This window comes from Plecotus auritus, assembly GCF_963455305.1.
Source record: "Plecotus auritus genome assembly, chromosome: 1".
In the NCBI taxonomy this organism is placed as follows: Eukaryota; Metazoa; Chordata; class Mammalia; order Chiroptera; family Vespertilionidae; genus Plecotus; species Plecotus auritus.
In genome coordinates, this window is record NC_137770.1 from 13897629 (window position 1) to 13915298 (window position 17670).

Below are 17670 nucleotides of genomic sequence, written 5' to 3' on the forward strand. Positions count from 1 at the left end.
TCCTAGGATGACTTCTTCTTCACCTTCAGGTGGAGGCAGATTCCTCTCTCCGCACAGCCCAGACCACATCCTGCTTCCTGACCTGAATACTCAACAGGGGAGGGATAAGGGCTGGTTTGCTCCCCAGGGGTGGTCTGCTGCTGGCCCTTCCTTTTATTTTTTGTTTTACCCCCAGTTGGCTTTCTCTTTCCTTCTGGAATGCATCAGTCTCTCTCCCTCTCTTTACCTGACCCTTATGGTTTTCATTGGCAGAAACCCCTCCACAGTGTTTCTGAAGGGGGATGTGTTACCATCACCCTGTTAACTGGAGACACGTCATTTAACAGATATTTATTGAATTGCTACTTTGTGTCCCTGAAATACCATTCTCTTGTATTCCCAGCCAAGAATGATTTAGAAGCCTCCAGAATCTTCATTTCTATCGGGGAGAGCTAAAAAGCAGATGGGACAACAGTTAATGGCTGTTGTGACCTTTGGCAGCATCTGTCAGCAGCATTATGAACTGATTTTCTTTACAGGAGGGAAGGTGTTAGATGCCAGAAAATCCTCCCCTCCCTCTCACTTGACTCCTAGGGAAGTGGTTCCAGTCGTATCTGAGCTGAAAGTCTGCCAGCTCACAGATTGGTTCAAAGGGATAAATCAGGGTCTTGGCTTACAACGGGCGCTCTCTGCCCTTCATGGAGGAGGTCCGTCCATGCAGCAGAGCCGTGTACAGAGCCCAGACCAGAAAAGCAAGACTTAGACTTATCCCAAGTGACATCTGAGGCGGAATATTCACAGCTGTGGCCTTCGTTGTTGTCATTGATGAGTTTGGGGTTGGAATAAGTAACCTGAGCACTTTCAAATAAGGTGAAGTAAGAGCAGCCCACCTTTTTCTCTTTTGTTAAAGAAAATCACTTGTTTGTGAGTATATTTGACATTCAGGTTACCGTAGTTTAAATGGAATACTTGGAAAAGAGCACCCCCATATCCCTCAGGTTAATTTCTGAGCCGAGTTGTTTTCTGGTAAAGTGCCACGTGGCGTGGACAGGGTTTGCTTTCTGTTTTAAACCTGTTTTTGCAGCAGGCGTCGTCTTCTCGTCTGTATGGCATGTACCCATTTTGGGCACCTCGTTCCCTTGATGCTGTGCGGAGTTTGAAATGTGTAACTTCCATGTTGCTGCAAATGTGAAATGTTAACTGGAAGGTTAAGTGCCTCTCCCTTTCTCTTCTTCACCTTCCCTTGTCCCATAGCCAAGAAAATGCTGCTGCTGCTGCTGCTGCTGGGCCCCGCTGTGTTTGGCTTGAGGACATCCAGGCTCTGACAGGAGAAACCTTCAGAACAGATAAGAAACCAGATCCTGCAAACTGGGAGTACAAGTCTCTCTACCGAGGAGATATAGCAAGGTACCCATCCTATCTTTCCCTGATTTTCTCTGGTGGGAAGTAACATCTCTCTCCTGAACTCTCTCAGCGCTGTCTCTGGCTGGCTGGCCACACCCAGCCTCTTGTAGATTCTGTTGGGTTTTTATCCATTGCTAAGTTCTTTAGGCGTATCTTATCTTACATTCCAAAATGAACACTTAAACCTTGAGATCAGGTTCCAGGTCAGATTAATCTTATTTATCCATGGTGCTTAGGGAACAGTGCCTGGCATAGTAGGTGTTCAGTAAGTATTTGTTGCATGAATGAATCTAAAAATACCATGAAGTAATTATGACATTCTGTCTGGAAACCATTTGATCTAATCTATATGCCATTTTAAAAAGTTGCAAAAGCCTTTTATTTATCCCCCCCCTATTTAAAAAATGACCTTAAATGGTAATGACTTTTTCAAAATGTTTTCAGCATGCATCACTAGATAATCATAAAACTAGGTGATGGTATTTGCTTCAGTAATGAGTTTAAGCTTTTCTCCTCTAATCTGTTAATAAAAAATATGTGAATATTTATTAAACCCTTTAGGTACTTAGTGCTTTGTGAGACACTGTTGGGAACATAAAGAACAATCTCTGTTCCCAGACAGCTCACAGGTAATCAAAAGTGAAGGTAGAGAATCATGGGATATAAGGCCAAGAGGTCCTGACCAGTTATTAAGATTCTGTGATAAATGATAAATTGTCTACAACCTAAATGTCCACAGTAGGGAAATGGATAAATAAACTATGGCATATCCCTCTAAATGGACCAGTTCGAAGCCAATAAAAATTACATATTTTAAGACTAATGGTGTGGGAAAATACTTAAAAAATTAGAAGAAAAGTCTGAAGCTATATAACTATTTTAATATGGGTTGTGTGTATATACATGTAAATCTATACATACCCACATATCTGAAAGAAGATGCTTAAAAATATGGACCAGTAATATTATTTTTCCTCCATCATTTTCATTTAATTTGTTATGAAATGCAGCTATTAAAATTAGTTTTACAAAATGCAGTTTTAAATTCAGAAAACTCAGTAAACCTGTTTTAGATATATGAATTTCTAAAATATTCATTTTTTAGTGAAAATAAAATAGTAACGAAGGAGAACAAAACTAGTTTTTTACTTAAAATTTGTTCCTTGGCGCCGAAACCGGTTTGGCTCAGTGGATAGAGCGTCGGCCTGCGGACTGAAAGGTCCCGGGTTCGATTCCGGTCAAGGGCATGTACCTTGGTTGCGGGCACATCCTCAGTAGGAGGTGTGCAGGAGGCAGCTGATCGATGTTTCTCTCTCATCGATGTTTCTAGCTCTCTATCCCTCTCCCTTCCTCTCTGTGAAATATCAATAAAATATATTTAAAAAAAAAAAATTTGTTCCTTGGGGAATGATAGGCTTATTTAGAGCAATTGTTGCATTATTTATCTCCTCACTCTGTTGTTAAAGTTGTTTTTAACTCATAAATGGAACGGAGAGAGGTTATCTGGAGATAATCTAGGAGAAGCTGGGAGAGAGGATGAAGAGAAGGGCTTGAGAGACAGCTCGTACGTATGTGTGAGACACGCTTCCCCCAAAGTGGACTCACTGCACCTGGGCAGCGAGGGAGCACAGGCAAGCAGAGAGCTTCTTGGGTACCTGCTGGCAGTGGGAAGCCAGCGAGGTGCTGGCTCAGCCACAGGGGGTGGGGGCAGAGCTCCCGGGAGTTGGGAGTTGTCAGAAGATGGCAGCGGGTCTCTTCTGCCTTTTCTCCCCTTGGCACTTTATTATGAAAATGTAAAAAAATACAGCGTAAGTTGGAAGGATTTTACAATGAACACTCATATACCTGCCCCCTACATTCTACCATCCTATATAATGAAAGACTAATATGCAAATTGTCCCCTTGGGAGTTCGACTGGGAGACCAGGAGTTTGATCACTTGCTATGATGTGCGCTGACCACCAGGGAGCGGCGTGGAACATGGTGGGTGACCGGTGGCTGTGGGGCACTGAGGGAGCGAGGGTGGTGGCATGGCCTGCGAGGGAAGGAGCCAGGGAGGTGGGGAACCTGATCAGCCCTGATCGCCAGGCAGGCCTAGGAACCCTACCCGTGCACAAATTTCATGCACCGGGCCTCTAGTTTTATATTTGCCTTATCATATATCTGTCCATTCATCCATCAACCCATATTAGTTTTTGATGCAGTTCAAAGTAAATTGCCAACATCAATATACTACCCCCTAAATACTTCAGCATGGATATCATTAACTACAGTGCAAGATTCGTTTCATTTTTTTTTCTTTTGATTTAAAATTTACATACATTGTAATACACAGATCTTCATTTGCTGAGTGTGACAGAGGGATGCACCTGATAACCCAGACCTCTGTGAAAATAGAGAATACACTGTGACCCCAGAAAGTTTCCTCATGCTCCTTCCCAGTCAGTCCACACCCCACCTCCCCTGAGGCTGTCACTGTTCTAATTTTTTCTCATCATCAGTCAGCGTGGTCTCTTCTAGAATTTCATATTCAATGGAATCAGATAGTGTGTACTCCTTTGTGTCTGGCTCCTTTCACTCAGCGAAATGGTTTTGAGCTTCATCCGTGCTGTGGCATTTACCACCATTGGTTTCTTCCTTCTTCAGTTGGACTCCCTCCAGTATTTGGCTGTTGTGAATAAAGCTTATGAGAAGATTGGTGCCCAAGTATTTGTGTAGACATGTGGTTTCCTTTCTCTTGGGTAAATACCTAGGAATAGAATTACTGGGTCATAGGGTAGGTCTGTACTTAGTTTTCTACAGAAACCGCCAGACCTTTTCCCAGAGTGCTTGTGCCAGTGTATATTCCCATCGACAGCATATGGGGTCCTGGTTACCCTGCTGATCCCTCACCAACATTTGGTATTGTCATTCTTTTTAATTTTGGCTGTTTTGATGGGTATGTCACATATCTCTGTGGTTTTAATTTGCATTTCCTTGATGACTCATGATGTCCAACACTTTTTTCATGTGCTTATTGGCCGTTCATGTCTTCTTTTCTGACTTCGGTTCAGATCTGTTGCCCATTTTTAAATTGGGTTGTTTATATAACATGTATACAGAGAAGTGCACAGTTTTCCTGAGCTTTTGTGCAGCTAGTCGGTAGTCATGTGTTCCTAACTCTGGGGACGCCTACACGTTCCATAAAAGCGTTTTAGAACCCAGCCTCTTTTCCTCTAGAGTAGAAAATAGCCAGATGTAATTTTATTTGACACACTTAGTTTCAGGATTAAAAAAGAATCTTAGACCTATATGTTATCTTTTTAAGTAGGGACACAGGACCATACTGAGGGAAAGGAGACAGATGACTTGGTGTCACCTGAGGTCTCAGTGTCCTTATTTAGGAAGAGTGTAGAGGAGGGGATGATGGCTCCTGCCTTGCCTGTCGCCTGTGATTGTGATCAAACGACATAATGTAGGTGACAGGACTTGAACTACAAAGCTCCAGGAAAGTGTAAATTACCAATATCCAGGAGGCAGGCATGATCTTAAATTCATGAGACCTTAACGAAGACTTGAAGTGTTAGAGGAATAAGTTAAATGGACAGTTAAAAGTTCATTGCTAATCCTATTTTCCTCAATAGAGACAGTTTGAAGATAAGGTGAATTTAAATATATGCATTTAACTTGCATAACAAGAGTTTTAAGTGTGATGAGCCTTCACCCATTCAGAGCTAGTGCACATATTTCCTCAATAACTTGTTCTCTTTTTCAAACTTAAGATACAAGAGGAAAGGAGACTCCTGCCTTGGCATTAACCCTAAGAAGCAGTGCATATCCTGGGAGGGGGCTTCCACGGAAAAGAAGCGTGCGCACAAGCATGTCGAGCGCTATTTTACGAAGAAGAACGTGGGGTTGATGAACACTGACGGAGTTGCCGTTAGCAGTAAAACTGACCCTCCCTCATCTGCGCCCATCTCCTTTATCCCAGTGAAGGACTCGGACGATGTGGTTCCTCCTGTTACAACCTGGTTGAACCCTCTGGGGATCTATGATCAATCCACCACCCAGTGGTTACAAGGACAAGGTCCTTCAGAGCAGGAATCCAAGCAGCCAGACTCACAGCCAGACCGTGAGAACGCGCTTCTCAAGGCCAGGGTGGAGGAGTTTAACAGGAGGGTGCGGGAGAATCCTCGGGATACTCAGTTGTGGATGGCGTTCGTTGCTTTTCAGGTAAGCATCACTGTCCCACCTCTCCTACCTCACAGAGGATGGCAGTCCTCATTTTGGCAAAGCGATGTGCTTGGCGAGCTCCCAGGAGGAGCCCAGGCACTGGGCATGTAAAGATGGTTAGACTGTAGCCCTTGCCCTGAGCTTGCCCTGAGTGCAGGGAGAAGACTGGCGTGTGAAGAACTCTGCATCTGGGGAGATGAATGCCTTAATGTGTAATTTGGGGATGGAATGAGGGAGTGACTTGCCATAGAGAGTAAGAAAGGGTCTCCAAGAGAAGGTGAAGTCTGAGCAGAGTCTTGAAAGAAGAGTGGATGCTCACCAGGTGGGGGAGGCCTTGGGGAAGTCAGACAGACCATGCGGAGAGCTCACAATGTGGAAGAGAAGGGCTGCTTGTTGAATTACCTCGTTAGGGCTTCGTGCGCCCTTTCTAAGATACACGGGTTGTCTTAGTTCCACTTAACGTTTTTTTGAACAACTTATACAATTATATTTTGTCCCTCATTTGACTGTTTTAATGGCCAAGTTGATTCCAGAAAAGGTTTTCAAGGCATTGCATGCTAGTGATTGATACATAAATCTAAGTTTTAAATGACAATAGGCAGGTCAGTCACGTGAAATAAATACAAGGTCAGTATACCAGGTGGCACAAGTACCCAAGGAACTGAGCTGCCATTAGAAGAAATTGTGATAAACTAGTGGTTATCAACACAGTCCAAAGAGCAGTTCATTTTGAGAGATGAGGCACCCTCTGGGGCTTGTAAGTAGCTGCCTGAGCAGCTGGGATCCGGAGGATGCGGTTGCGTGTGCATGTGTAAGTGGGTGTTTTTGTTGTTGAGGACGAGGTCATGAGAAGCCCTGGCCTGTACGCCATCGAGGAAGGCGAGCAGGAGAAGCGGAAGAGGTCCCTGAAGCTCATCCTGGAGAAGAAGCTGGCCATTCTGGAGCGGGCCATCGACAGCAACCCGAGCAGCGTGGACCTGAAGCTCGCCAAGCTGCAGCTCTGCACGGAGTTCTGGGAGCCCTCCACGCTGGTCAAAGAGTGGCAGAAACTGATATTCCTACACCCCAACAACACAGCCCTTTGGCAGAAATACCTTTTGTTTTGCCAGAGCCAGTTCAGCACCTTTTCAATATCAAAAATTCACAGCCTTTATGGAAAATGCTTGAGTACGTTGTCTGCTGTGAAGGATGGCAGCATCTTATCTCACCCTGAGCTGCCTGGCACCGAAGAGGCCATGTTTGGTAAGGAGATGGTGACCAGATCCATTTATGTGGGAGGAATGATGCTGCCTTTTTTTTCTTTAATTAAAGGAGAGAGAGAGAAACATCAATGATGAGAAAATCATTGATCGGCTGCCTCCTGCATGCCCCCTACTGGGGATTGAGGCCACAACCTGAGCAGGTGCCCTGGCTGGGAATTGAACTGTGACCTCCTGGTTCATGGGTCAGTGCTCAACCATTGAGCCTCACCTGCTGGGCAGGGAATAATGCTTTTGACTTTAATTGCAAATGAAAATTTATTTTGATTTATTTTAGAAGAGTCTAAGTTGCTAAACCTTATTGAAAAATTGATAAAATTGATTAATCAAGAAAAAAACTATTATGACTCCTTTCGACCATGATGGGTTCTTCCCCTCCAGCTTCTTGGTGGTGGGGTGGGGGCGGGCATTAGAGACAGTAGAGTTAGGAAAGTATCCCTGGCTTAGAAGTTCCAGCTTCTCTGGTTACTAACCAGGGAGGCGCAGTCAACACTCTCACCACTTTGGCTGCCAGCGGCCTGGTCTGCTGCTCACCACCTCCAGTCCTAGGGTTTCGGGCGTAATGCTTGTGGGATGCCCTCACTTCACTGACTGGAAATCTTTGCATGGGGATAGAGGTTACTGGTATTATATGGTTAGCATTTTTGGTGTGTCCCAAAGGAGCCGAGAATATAAATTTGTCCAGTAGTGAGATATCAGAGGCAGCATGGTATGCAGGAGCTAGAGAATGTCGCTCTTGACTTGAATCCTGGGTTTGCCCTTCAGTGGTTCTGGTATGACCTTGGATAAGTGCCTTAACCTCTTTAAGCTCCTGTTTCTCCCTCAGCAACAATAGTATGCTACTTGCTTTACAGTCTTATATGGTGAAAATATATGGTGAGTCTAGCTCAGTGTCTAGCACACCACAGGCAGTTATTGGGTCAAAATCCTGCTATTACAGTGAACTTGTAAAGATCTAGATATATTGCTCTAGAGATAAGCATTTACACACTGGCATAACGAGCCTTGTGTTTGCTATCATCTGTGATATGCTCAAATCGATATTTAGTAAATGGAATGGCACCACACTGACGGCAAACTGAAATGTTCAGGCATGGAACCTTGATTTGGTTATAGCCGACTGTGAGCATATGATGAAAATTGCTGGTGAATAATGCCATCTAGTGATCCACTGAGTACAGATCTTGGCGTTCTGGTAAAAAAAAAAAAAAAAAAAAAAATGTACCATGCCATCCTTTTCTAGAAATTCTCTTGTCGGCATAACTAGCATTTAAACAAGGCCCATAAGTAAGGGAAAAAAGGGACATAAGTAAGTCTTTATATTGGGGGGGACTCTTGTTTTATCTCTCCATGTTTCACCACCTTCATCGTGGAAGTTTCCTTGGATTGCTAGCATCTATCTGAGAAACAATCCTTTTGAGTTTTTGATAACCAATATTCAGACCAACCTCTTGCCTTACCTTTATGTATATGTAGTTTTTATTGTTAATATTTGTATTCTGTGATGGTTTTATATAAAAATTAAATGAATATACTTTGATTACAGAGCTGTTGTGAGTCCTTTTAAAGCAGGACATGTAGGTATCACAGCTTTGAAAATACAACAGTAACTGATTTTAGGGAGATGTTCTCGGCGTCTTACTGTATCTTAGAAACCAGGTTATTTTTCCTCGATGGTGTTAACCAGAGTTCTCTGCCTGCTTTCAGCGCTCTTTCTTCAGCAGTGCCACTTCCTGCGCCAGGCCGGGCACGCGGAGAAGGCCGTCTCCTTGTTCCAGGCCATGGTCGACTTCACCTTCTTCAAACCCGACAGCGTCCAAGATCTGCCCACCAGAGGACAGGTAGGAGCTCTGCTTTCCTTTCTCTCGGCCCTTTTCTCCCTCCCCCCTTTCCTCCCCCGCTCCTCTCTCTTTTGCGGGGAGGGATGGATCATGGGAGGTGGTGCTGGTATTTTTTTTTTAATCCTCACTTGAGGATATTTTTCCGTTAATTTTTAGAGAGAGTGGAAGGGAGAGGGAGAGACAGAGAGAAACACCAATGTGAGAGAGACACATTGATTGGTTGCCTCCTGCATGCCCATTACCACGGCTGGGAGCCTGCAACCGAGGTACATGCCCTTGACTGGAATCGAACCTGGGACCCTTCAGTCTGCAGGTTGATGCTCTATCGACTCAGCCAAACCAGCTATGGCGGTAGTGGTAGTATTTTTAAAATACCATATCTCTCTTTGTATTAGACCTGCTGAGGATTGTTTCTCAGATAGATGCTAGCAATCCAAGGAAAATTCCATGATGAAGGTGGTGAAACATGGAGAGATAAAACAAGAGCTCCCCCCGCCCCGCCCCGCACCCCCCAGTATAAAGACTCACTTATGTCCCTTGTTTCCCTTACTTATGGCCCTCGTTTAAATGCTAGTGATGCCCACAGTCAGGAAAACCGTTGTCTTGCCTACTTTTGTGCGTTCTAAGGTGAGTCTTTTCTAACTTCCCCTCGTAACCTTTCCACTGCTCAAATCTTTGCTGGAGGTGCCAAGGGAATGCCACGCTGGCACTTTGTCAACACCGATCCTAATTGGGGAGAGGTTAGTCATTCAGGTGACAAGTGAGCGTGGCCAATATTTATGATGTGAAGCAGTAAGAAAACCTTATCACAGAGCTATTCAATAAGAAAGCCTTCTTTTCCCTTTTGCATGGAAGCAAACCCTGTTTCCTGTTCTGCAAAGGGTGTGGTGGAGAGGGATAGGATATCTGAATTCATGGTGATCTTTCAGAGGTCTTTCTTGAGAGGCTAAGGTCCCCATCTTGTAGAATTTTTTTGAATTGCCTATAAAGACTTTTTCTCATCATTTTTCCCACTAGAAAAACACAGGATTTTATTGTTCTGTCGAAGGGCAGGTCTTTGCAGGACGGAGGAGTGGATTTTGACAGCAGGGAGGAACCCCTACTTGCCAGCGATGAGTGGGCTCCGCAGGACCACAGTGGCTGAGTTCCTGCACAGGAGCCGTTCCTGGTGGACTGGCTTGAACTTCTTGCCCTGGCCTCTCTCGGGGCCCTCGGTCCACATCTCCTTCACTTCTCCAGCCCCATGTCGCAGTGCCTGTCAAGCCATCACCCGGCCCAGGAGCTTCTTCTTATTGCGACACTTGATGAGCACCTCGTTGTTCTTGACCGACTGCGTGAGCACGGGGAGGGGGCCGTGTTAAACTCTCCCTCCTCCGCTTCTGCAGCTCCTCCGGGTCATCTCCCTCGGGCTGTGGAGAAGGCTCATGGTGGCGGCGGTTGCGCTCTCAAAACACTCCCGTCCTCCACATCGCGTCGGCCTCGGAAGAGAAATACCATTATTATTTTTATCTGTTTTTCTTCCCCAGGCAAAGTTGGGTTAAAGAATATTGGTGAATATTGGGATAACTGATTATTCGTGTAGTAAGCCAGATAACAGTTATTTTAAGACATATTTTGCTACTTATGAGTATGCTGTGCTACAGCAGTGATTCTTAGCCAGCTCTGCAGAGCATGGGGTGTGTGGTTGGGGCTCAAGGTCAGGGTCAGGGTCGTGCTCATGCCCACCCCTTTGCTGACACTCGCAGTCTGATGAGAGCAGTTTCTCATGGGGCTGTGGGGAGGGCCCTGCCCAGGACTGTGGGGCATCGGCAGCCTCTCCTCTGATGTGTCAGCAGAGCCTAATCCAAGCCCTTGGGGTTAACAGCACAGGTAATTACAAAGTATTTACATGACAACCTTGAAATAGAGCTTTTTATTTAATGACTTTATGTATGTATGAGTAAATCGTCACCATAAGCAGGCAGAGTCTGGTATTACTGGTCTGTGTTTCTGTGGAATGAATAAATTGGTTATAACCTTTATCACACTTTAAAAAAACACACCTTTTTTGAGTAAATAAAACCTATAAAGAGGGAGTGTAGCAAGACTGATGTGCCTCAGTGGTTGAGCATCGACCTATGAACCAGGAGGTCACAGTTCAATTCCTGGTCAGAGCATATGCCCCTGTTGCAGGCTCAATCCCCATTAGGGGGGCATGCAGGAGGCAGCCAATCAATATTCTCTCTCATCATTAATGTTTTACCTTTCTCTCCCTTCCTCTCTGAAATCAATTACAAATAAAAATAAATTTAAAAAGAGAGGGAGTCTAGTCTTCCCAGTTCCCTTCCTGAGGTGGCTGACGTGTGCTCAGCATCCAGGGCCCATGTCATGATGTCCGCCCTGCCCTTCGTGGCTCTCCCAGACACCGCCCTCCTCCTGGCGTGCGAGGCCCTTCCTGGACTCAGGCTGGATAATCCTGCGGCTCCTGGCCCACGGTGTGCCCGTTCAAAGCCTGGTATCCTCTTCAAAGGTTTCTTACAAAAGCTCCCACTGAGCCAGTTATTGGCTCTCTTTTAAAGTCCTTACTGTTGGTTGATAGCATGATCGCTTTCCTGTTCCTTGCTGTGTTCACAGTCTGTTCCATGTGGAATTATTGCCACTGAACTGGTTTCCACACACTGCAGACATACTGTCCAGAGGAGTGAGGGAGGGGCCAGGCTTGCAGACCTTTTTATTCATTGGGTGCCTGCCATGTTTAGCTCTGTGCCAGCAAGTGTTGAATGAGTCCCTACTAGGTGCTGGGCACTGTGCCAGGTTAGGAGCAGATAGTTGAGATGTGGCCATGTCCTCAAGACCTCAGCGTCTGTCCTGATGAAACCTCGTCTCCCCTTCCCCTCAGAAGGTCTCGAAAGCAGCATGACTTAGGGTATCAGTTAGGGGGCCTGGCAGTGCCAGTGCTTCCTGTTAGACTGGCCGACCAGGGTCAGAACTGGGAAACCATTCTGCTCCTACCCTTCTCAACAACCTCGGCCAGTCCTTGAAACCCAATCTTGGACGTGTCATCCCATCACTTTTTGCCATATTCTTGGTCCAGCCCATACTCAAGGGTGTGAATCCCATAGCCCTGAGGGCTTCTGTGGAGGCTGCCCCCCGCCCCACACTAGATAATTACATTTTCTGTTTTGGGGTGTGTGTTATATCTACTTCAGAGACTGATGACAGGCAAGGTTTCACGAAGCATAGCCCCTCTTATGCCAGCCTGCACTTAATTTGCCTGGTGATTCAGCAGTTTTGTACAAGTTGGGCTAACCTCCATGTCTTACATCTGAACAGGTAGAGTTCTTTGAGCCCTTTTGGGACAGTGGAGAGCCCCGGGCTGGGGAGAAGGGCGCCCGAGGCTGGAGAGCGTGGATGCACCAGCAGGAGCGGGGCGGCTGGGTGGTCATCAACCCAGGTAAGACCCTCGCAGCACGCGTGTGAGCTTTTCTTCTGGAACTTGTTTTTACGTCGTTGTGATTATTTGTTTATATGTATAAGCCATTAGCAGTAGCTTAAGAACATTGTACAAATGTCAAAAGTACATTAAGTAGATGTCCCGGGAGAATAGACTGTTTTCCTGTTAGAGCCTTTGAAGCGGTTGACCCCTCTCTGCACCATGCTTGGAGGCTTTGAGTTCTCCCTGAGGAAATGCTTCATTTTTCCTTTTCAGGCTCCTTAAGAACTGGTCTTGTTGCTAATCCCCACCCCCATTTTAGTGTGTATTTAAGGCAGTCTTTGTGTTTTCTTGGCATGTCCAGATCATTTGAAAATACATGCCTTTTAAGGAATACTATAAAATTATTAACTAGCATTTCTATAAATGTCGTTCTAAGTGACCCCAAAGTACTTTCCAAAGTTACCCTCTAAAACAGCCCTGACCAATAGAAATATAACTCAAGCACATGTGTAACTTCACATTATCTAGGAGCCACCTCAAACAAGCAAAAAGAAAAGAGGTGAAATTAATTCTGATCATGTGTGTTGTTTAACCTAGTATGTAAAATCATTAACATTTCAACATGTAATGAGGTGTTTTGCATGCTTCCCTATACGAACTCAAACCTGGCATGTGTTTTCCATGTGTAGCACATCTCCGCTCAGACCAGCCACTTTCAGGGGCGTGATAGCCACATATTAACGCTGCCGTTTTGGCCAGTGCAGCTCTTAGCTGGTCAGGAAGTGCTTCGTCGCCTGGTTTCATTGCACGTGTGAGGGAGCGAGCGGTGGGTGGGCACTCCCCAGGCTCGGCCAGCCTCTTTTCACAGGTATCACCTTCCAGTTTTCATCTGAGAAATGGAAATTTTGGATTGGCTGTGATCTCCCTGGCAGTGCAGAGCTGCAGGCCAGGTGGCATGTCTGTCACCTCTTAGGCGGGGCCCTGCAGGTGTTTGGGTAACTTTGCCAGCACTTGTTTTCTGTGTAACTTTGAAGATTTTTTTTTTTTCACTTAGCATAGTTCCCCTGAGATTCAGCCAAATTGTTGTGTATGTCAATAGTTGACTCATATTTATTGCCCAGTAGTGTTCCATGACATAGCTGTACCAGTTTGTGTATGTTGTTCCCAGCTTTGGGCTGATGTGAATAAAGCTTTGCTGTGGGCATTAGTGGATAGGGTTTTGTGTGAACATAGGTTTCTATTTTTCTGGCATCAGCACCTAAAAGTGCAATTGCTGGGCCTTATGGTGAGTGCATGTTTAGTTTTATAAGAAACTGCCAAACTTTTCCAAGTGGCGGTACCATTTTATTTTATTTTTTTAATTTTTTTTAAATTTAATAAATCTTTATTGTTCAGATTATTACAATTGTTTCTCCTTTTTCCCCCCATAGCTCCCCTCCACCCGGTTCCCACTCCACCTTCTCCCTTTACTTCCCTGCCACTGTCCTCATCCATAGGTGTACGATTTTTGTCCAGTCTCTTCCCGTACCCCCCACACCTCTTTCCCCCTGAGAATTATCAGTCCACTCCCTTTCTATGCCCCTAATTCTATTATATTCACCAGTTTATTTTGTTCCTCAGATTTTTAATTCACTTGATTTTTAGGTTCACTTGTTGATAGATATGTATTTGTTGTTCATAATTTTTATCTTTACTTTTTTCTTCTTCCTCTTCTTAAAGAATACCTTTCAGCATTTGATATAATACTGGTTTGGCGGTAATGAACTCCTTTAGTTTTTTCTTATCTCTGAAGCTCTTTATCTGACCTTCCATTCTGAATGATAACTTTGCTGGGTAGAGTAATCTTGGTTGTAGGTTCTTGCTTTTTATCACTTTGAATATTTCTTGCCACTCCCTTCTGGCCTGCATAGTTTCTGTTGAGAAATCAGCTGACAATCATATGGGTGCTCCCTTGTAGGTAATTAACTGTTTTTCTCTTGCTGCTTTCAAGATTCTCTCTTTGTCTTTTGCCCTTGGCATTTTAATTATGATGTGTCTTGGTGTGGTCCTCTTTGGATTCCTCTTGTTTGGGGTTCTCTGCGCTTCCTGGATTTGTAAGTCTGTTTCTTTCACCAGGTAGGGGAAGTTTTCAGTCATTATTTCTTCAAATAGGTTTTCAGTATCTTGCTCTCTGTCTTCTTCTGGCACCCCCATAATTCTGATGTTGGTACGCTTGAAGTTGTCCTAGAGGCTTCTTACACTATCTTCAACTTTTTGGATTCTTTTTTCTTTTTTCTTTTCCGGTTGAGTGTTTTTTGCTTCTTTGTATTTCAAATCTTTAACTTGATTCTTGCGTTCCTCTAGTCTGCTGTTGGGTCTCTGTGTAATATTTTTTATTTCAGTCAGGGTATGTTTAATTTCTAGTTGGTGCTTCTTCATATCCTCGAGGGTCTCGCTAAATTTATCGGCCTTTTCTAGGATATTCTTTAAAAGCCTTATAACCGTGGTTTTGAATTCTATATCCCGTCGTTTGTTTTCCTCCATTTCTTTCGTTTGTGACCTGTTTCTTTGCTTCCGCATTTTTGCTGCTTCCCTGAGTTGGTAGGGTAGCTTTGTGTGCTAGGTGTCCTATATGGCCCAGTGGGTCGGCCTCCCCAGTTAACCTGAGGTGGACACTCTTGGTGCACCCCTTTGTGGACTGTGTGTACAGCCTTGTTGTAGTTAAGTCTTGATTGTTGTTGGTATCACTGGGAGGAATAGACCTCTAGGCCAGTTGGCTGTGAGGATCAGCCGTGTCTACGCTGGGAGAAGTTCAGTGCTGGAGACAGCCTTATAGGATCAGACTTGCAAAATTGCAAAAGCCTCTGTGCTCAGCTTGGATGGGGTGGAGTCTCAGGGCGGAGCAGACAGTCTTGGCTTCCCGTCAGCCCTGCCCTTGCGCGCGCACCTCCAGACCTCTGCCTTCCGCGACTCCCCTGAGTTTCCGCCTGACAATCCAGATTCCCCCTGTAAGAGCGTGGGTCCCCAGGGGCTCGCCTGGAACTGGGGTTCAGTGCAGTTGAAACTGGGGTTCAGTGCAGTCAGGAGCTTCCGACTCCCTTCCGCTAGGGAATGCCTGCGGCAACCTCCGCATTCAGCTTTCTCTGTGAGCACTCGCATGTGCGCGTGCGCGCCTCTAGACCCGCCGCGGCTCCCCCGAGTCTCCGAGTCTCCGTGTGCCTTTCTCTCTACCTGACAGTCCAGACTCCCCCTGTATGAGCCTGGGTCCACGGGGTTTCGTCCGGAACTGGGTTTCAGTGCATTCGGAACTGGGGTTCAGTGCATTCGGGGGCTTCCTTCCCGCTCCCGCCAGAGAAAGTCAGCCAGGCACTCAGTCGCTTTTCCTCTCTGCGCACGTCTCCGTACCTCAGCCCTCCTTTGCCGCTCCTCTGATTCTCCGTGAGCTTTCCTCTTTCCTTCTAGTTGTAGAATTTCCACTCAGCCAGCCTTCCTGTGGTTCTGGATGATGTCCGTTCTGTCTTTTAGTTGTAGTTTTGAAATTGTTGTGCGAGGCAGCAGTTTAGGTGCTTACCTATGCCGCCATCTTGGTTTCTCCTTGGCGGTACCATTTTACATGCCCTGTTTGTTTCTGTTTAAATGTGGAACTTTATAGGTGATTCAGACTCTTCTCCTCTTCCATTCTGCATGCTCAGAGTCAGGAAACAGGGAAATAAAGGATATCACTAAAGGATAAAGGATATCACTGAAAGATAAAGGATATCACTGAAGGATATATTGAATTGACGTTTTTTAAAAGAAGTGAACAGAGGTCATAATTGTAAGGTCACTGGCTAAAAATTCTGATGGCTTAAGAAAATCTAAACCAATGTTGTCATTAAATGTCATTTAGCATTCTAGAATGGTGTTGTCCAGTGGTAGCCACTAGCCACATATGGCTATTTTAATTAAAGTTAATTAAAGTGGAATAAAATTAAAAACTAATTTCTTCTACCAGATACATTTCAAGTGCCAGTAAGTCCCCTGTGGTGGTGGCTACTCTGTCAGCACAGATATAGAAGGTTGGATCACCACAGAAAGTAGTGTTGGTCAGTGCTGTTCTAGAATATGTGTCCTCATTTTCTTGGGTATGATGGCGTTAAAATCATTAGATTTCATCAGCTGACCTCCCGTTTTGGGGGGACCTTGATAGTGATTATAGGAGAGGCCATCGGTAAAGGCCACTGGGCCTTCCAGAAGGCTGGGCCTAGGTAGCTCTTACTCACCTTGGCATTCCAGGTGCCACCACAGCGCTGGCATCCAGGTGGATTTGGGTGTTGGTGGTGACGGTTTTATTTGCTGGTTAGGTGAGCTAGAAGTTTTGTTCTTGCCTAGATGATGAGGATGATGAACCAGAAGAGGATGACCAGGACATCAGGGATAAGACTCTGCCCAGGTGGCAGATCTGGCTTACTGCTGAGCGATCCCGAGACCAGAGGCACTGGCGGCCGTGGCGTCCTGATAAGACCAAGAAGCAAACGGAGGAAGACTGTGAGGATCCAGAGAGACAGGCAAGTACCCCACCCGCCCCAGGAGGGACCCCAGCCACGGGGTCTTTGCCTTCTCCCCACTCCCGTTGGGTTTGGGTACCCAGAGCACTTGCCTGGCTTAGGAGCCGCTAGCCTGACTCTTGTTACTGTCTGGAAACTTCCCTATCACTGAAAGCCAGGTAGCATTTCATTGGCTGCTGATGGTGTAGGAGCTGAGAGGCCCTGGACCAGGTAGTTCCTGCCCCTGAATGGGAGCGGTGGTCTTCCAGAGTGCTCAGTTACTTTTTCACACGGAAGCTGGAGGGCTCAGGGTTTAAATACACAGAATCCCTGTCCTAGGTTCTTTAGCTGTGTCCACTTTCCCCGCCCTCCTTATGCCCTCAGAAACAGCAGATAGGTTTGACTCCGAACAACAAGGGGGACTGGGTGTGGGGCCGTTTGGGGGCGGTCGGCGTACAGCTAGTCTTGCTGGAGAGGGAACCAGCGTTGCCGCCTGCTGTGTCCAGGCAGTGAACTCACGTTAGCTCTGTTACCGCCGTTGCTGAGGACTCGGTACATGCTGCTCTGTCTCGTGGCCACAGCTCTGGGAGCTTTCCTTTAAAATAAAGGAAAAGATTCTCTGGATACCTGGAATTGACCCAGTTTCACAAGATACATTTTATATTGCTTGGAATCAAATGTAATAAGTATGTATTATATAACATGGTATAGTATGGACTGAGAGTAGGGAGACTTGTCCGCTTTGGAATGGTTTGTTGTCTGTGACCCTCCCTACCTGTTAGAGGGTGAAGATGTTTGCCTGTTTTCTTCACTGCTGAACCACCAGTGCTCGGTGGGGGGACTGTCGTGAGGCGAGTGTGCACGTGAGCGCCCTCTCCTGGCTGTAGCTGGAAGGTTCAGGGAGGAATGGGCTCTTTCGGTGGTGGTTGAGGGTTTTGCAGAGTTCATTACCCTTCCAGAAGTCAGTTCTCAGGGCTCAAAATCTGGGCAGTTTCCTGGAAGCTCATTTCTGGAGCACACTAGTGCTGCAAGCAGTTTCTTGTCACTTAGCTTTTT

The 17670-nt window shown here is 45.7% G+C and overlaps 1 protein-coding gene across 1 annotated transcript in view; it reads left to right on the forward strand.

The window, feature by feature from the left end:
* Window positions 1-17670, forward strand: part of NRDE2 (NRDE-2, necessary for RNA interference, domain containing) — a 40247-nt gene that overhangs the window by 12617 nt on the left and 9960 nt on the right. The window contains exons 4-9 of the mRNA XM_080657339.1: window positions 1234-1386; window positions 5144-5594; window positions 6431-6836; window positions 8561-8694; window positions 12007-12127; window positions 16460-16635. Coding sequence (XP_080513465.1) covers window positions 1234-1386; window positions 5144-5594; window positions 6431-6836; window positions 8561-8694; window positions 12007-12127; window positions 16460-16635 — 1441 coding nt within the window. The remainder of the gene's footprint in view (window positions 1-1233; window positions 1387-5143; window positions 5595-6430; window positions 6837-8560; window positions 8695-12006; window positions 12128-16459; window positions 16636-17670) is intronic.